This window comes from Passer domesticus, chromosome 8 (assembly GCF_036417665.1).
Source record: "Passer domesticus isolate bPasDom1 chromosome 8, bPasDom1.hap1, whole genome shotgun sequence".
Lineage (NCBI taxonomy): Eukaryota > Metazoa > Chordata > Aves > Passeriformes > Passeridae > Passer > Passer domesticus.
Genome location: NC_087481.1, coordinates 57,411,643 through 57,414,142, shown reverse-complemented (window position 1 = coordinate 57,414,142; position 2,500 = coordinate 57,411,643). Strand labels below are relative to the sequence as shown.

Here is a 2,500-nt window from a genome sequence, read left to right as displayed (position 1 = left end):
TTGGAACTATGTTGGTCTGGAGTGAGGTAAGCTATCTAAATTGGTGGGCTTTGAACTGTAACATTTTTTCCATGAATGATTTTAACAAGCTGTCAATAGGCTATTGACATGAGGTATCATGAGGTTTTGTTTCACGGTGCCTTTTTAACCATGAATTCGCGTGTGACAATCGACTGCCCGGCCGGGGATGTACTTGAGGCACTTCATGGCCCTCTAGTGGAAGACTTGCTGTAGGAGGTCTCCCAGTACAATTGGACAATTAGTGTTAAAATTACCAGGAGTAGCCTTAAGGAGACATATGGAGGCAATTTTCATATGAATGATGCCCTGTGGCCTTTCCTGCAAACGAAAACCAAGGATCGTTTACAGAGCTTTTTCTAAAAAAACCCTTGTAGAACCCATATCTTCCAACGTGACAGCACGGAGGGAGAGTTTGGAGACAAGGAGCGCCATTGAAAGTAATTTCTGTGATTATGTAAACTGGCTGGCATCAGCCTTATCAGTGCCATCTTGGTTTAAGGTATGTTTTCTGTACGATTTTTGTAGCTGATAACACCCCACGCCATCAGAGTTCAGACACCACCACGGCACATTCCAGGAGTTGTTGAAGTAACTCTGTCCTACAAATCCAAACAGTTCTGCAAAGGTGCTCCCGGCCGATTCGTCTACACTGGTAAGTGTGTGGTTTCCATACTCCTCTTGGGATGACAACTCCTGGTACACAGGAATGAAAAATGCTGCTAAAAATAGGATGTGTCTTGCGGAAAGTGTAGCTGGACCTCAAAAGACCTGTTCATATGGGCACCCAGGAGCTCTGGTGCCCATCCAACCTCTTGGGTCTCAAAAATGTCCCCATGTCCCATGGGATCCAGCTCCCTCACAAGATTTCTGTTACTTCCTGTTTTCATATTGGCCAGAAATAGATTAACAATGGTATTTCCTACTCTCCTCCAGCCAGAAAAAGGAGTTAAGAAGTGCTCAGTGATGCAAAATATTTTTCAGGCCATCTATCCAAACTTCTTGAACTTCCCTGAAGGTTCAGTTGAAGTTTTAGGCATCGGTTCAAGGAGCTGTTGTTGGATCCAAATTACTTTATCCAACCCTATTCACAATCTGTCTCTAAAGATTCCCTCAGACCTAAAACTTGTGATACAAACTCACAAGCCTGGGAATGATTTATTTATGCCAATTCTTTTAAATACATTTGATTTTAATTTACAACAGCACAAGAAAAAGTCGGAACTTTGTGGTTTTGCAGTGGTTTTAATATGAAAATTCTTATTTTGGGATGAAGTAGTGCTTTTTATCTGAAATGTGTATTCGAGTTTTTCTGGCATTTTCCAATGAATTTTACTGAGGTGCAGGGAGGGAACAGGGAGAAATAGCGATTTAATTTACTGTACTTTTGGACGAGAATTCTAGGTAATAAATTTGATCTGATGAATCAATCTCTCTTTTGAAAACAAAGAGCCTTAACTGTTTACTCGACAGACTGCAGGGATTCGGGGAGAGTCCTCGCTGCTTATTGGGTAGATAATGCAGATTGCAGATGATGTGCAGATGATGTGCATTTTGATGAATATTTTCCCACTAGACTGCAACTGTTTCTATCTATTAATTTAGATCTAATGGGAAAAGTGTGTTCCTGGGTAGTTTTAAGGAAGGACTTTTGCAACTGCTAATGCATCCTGGATATGCTTTTGTGTCTGCCTGATGTCTATTGTTGAAATGAACTTTTAAGTGATGGTAGCACTGAGATTCCTGTATTCCCTCTATTCCCAAAGAAATCAAAAGCTGAGCAAAAATATTGGCATCCAGACCTGGGTTCCTCACTTCTGGCTGGTGAAGGAGAGAATATTTGCATTTATTGATCTTTAGGATTGGGTTTCACCAGAGCTTCCAAATGGGATGGTGGTGACTGTGGTGCTTTTGAGGCAGATGATTTATCCCAAAAGGCAGAGTTGTTTTGCTGCAAAGGTGGTGAGCACACGTGGGGCTGTTGTGGGCTTAGAAATGCTCTTATGAACAATGTATATATATATGTGTGTGCGTGTGTGTATATATATATATGTGTATATATATATATGTATACAGACACATAGATACACACACACACATATATATATGTATACACATAGAGTTTATGCAAAGCTACAGCTGAGTATCCTGCGAGCATGACAAGCTAAAAGAAGTGTCCAATGAAATAAAAAATGAATGAATTAAAAGCCCCAGCCCAAGTTCCAGATATTTGAGCTGTTGGGAGCTGGTGCAGTTCCACGGCGCACAGGGAAGCGCCGCAGATTTGAACCAGATGACGGTCTGGCTCTCAGGGCAGAGCCTGGAATTCTAACTTGCTTTAGAGTAATGTCTTTAACTGATTTCTGAGGTGCAGATTTTGCAAATATGGCTAATTTTGATGTTTTGAGGGTTTTTCTAATGTGGAAGTGGAACTCTTTCTAATGTGTTTATGGAACTGGAAGAACAAACCATTAATTTTTTT

General features: G+C 40.8%; 1 protein-coding gene across 4 annotated transcripts in view; it reads left to right on the top strand.

Annotated features, from left to right (window-relative positions):
• EBF3 (EBF transcription factor 3) overlaps positions 1–2,500 on the top strand; it is a 119,181-nt gene that overhangs the window by 85,534 nt on the left and 31,147 nt on the right. For all 4 annotated transcript variants that reach the window (XM_064431607.1, XM_064431605.1, XM_064431606.1 and 1 more), the window contains exons 9-10: positions 1–26; positions 547–673. The exon at positions 1–26 is cut by the window's left edge and continues 105 nt beyond it. In XM_064431607.1, the coding sequence (XP_064287677.1) occupies positions 1–26; positions 547–673 (153 nt within the window). The remainder of the gene's footprint in view (positions 27–546; positions 674–2,500) is intronic.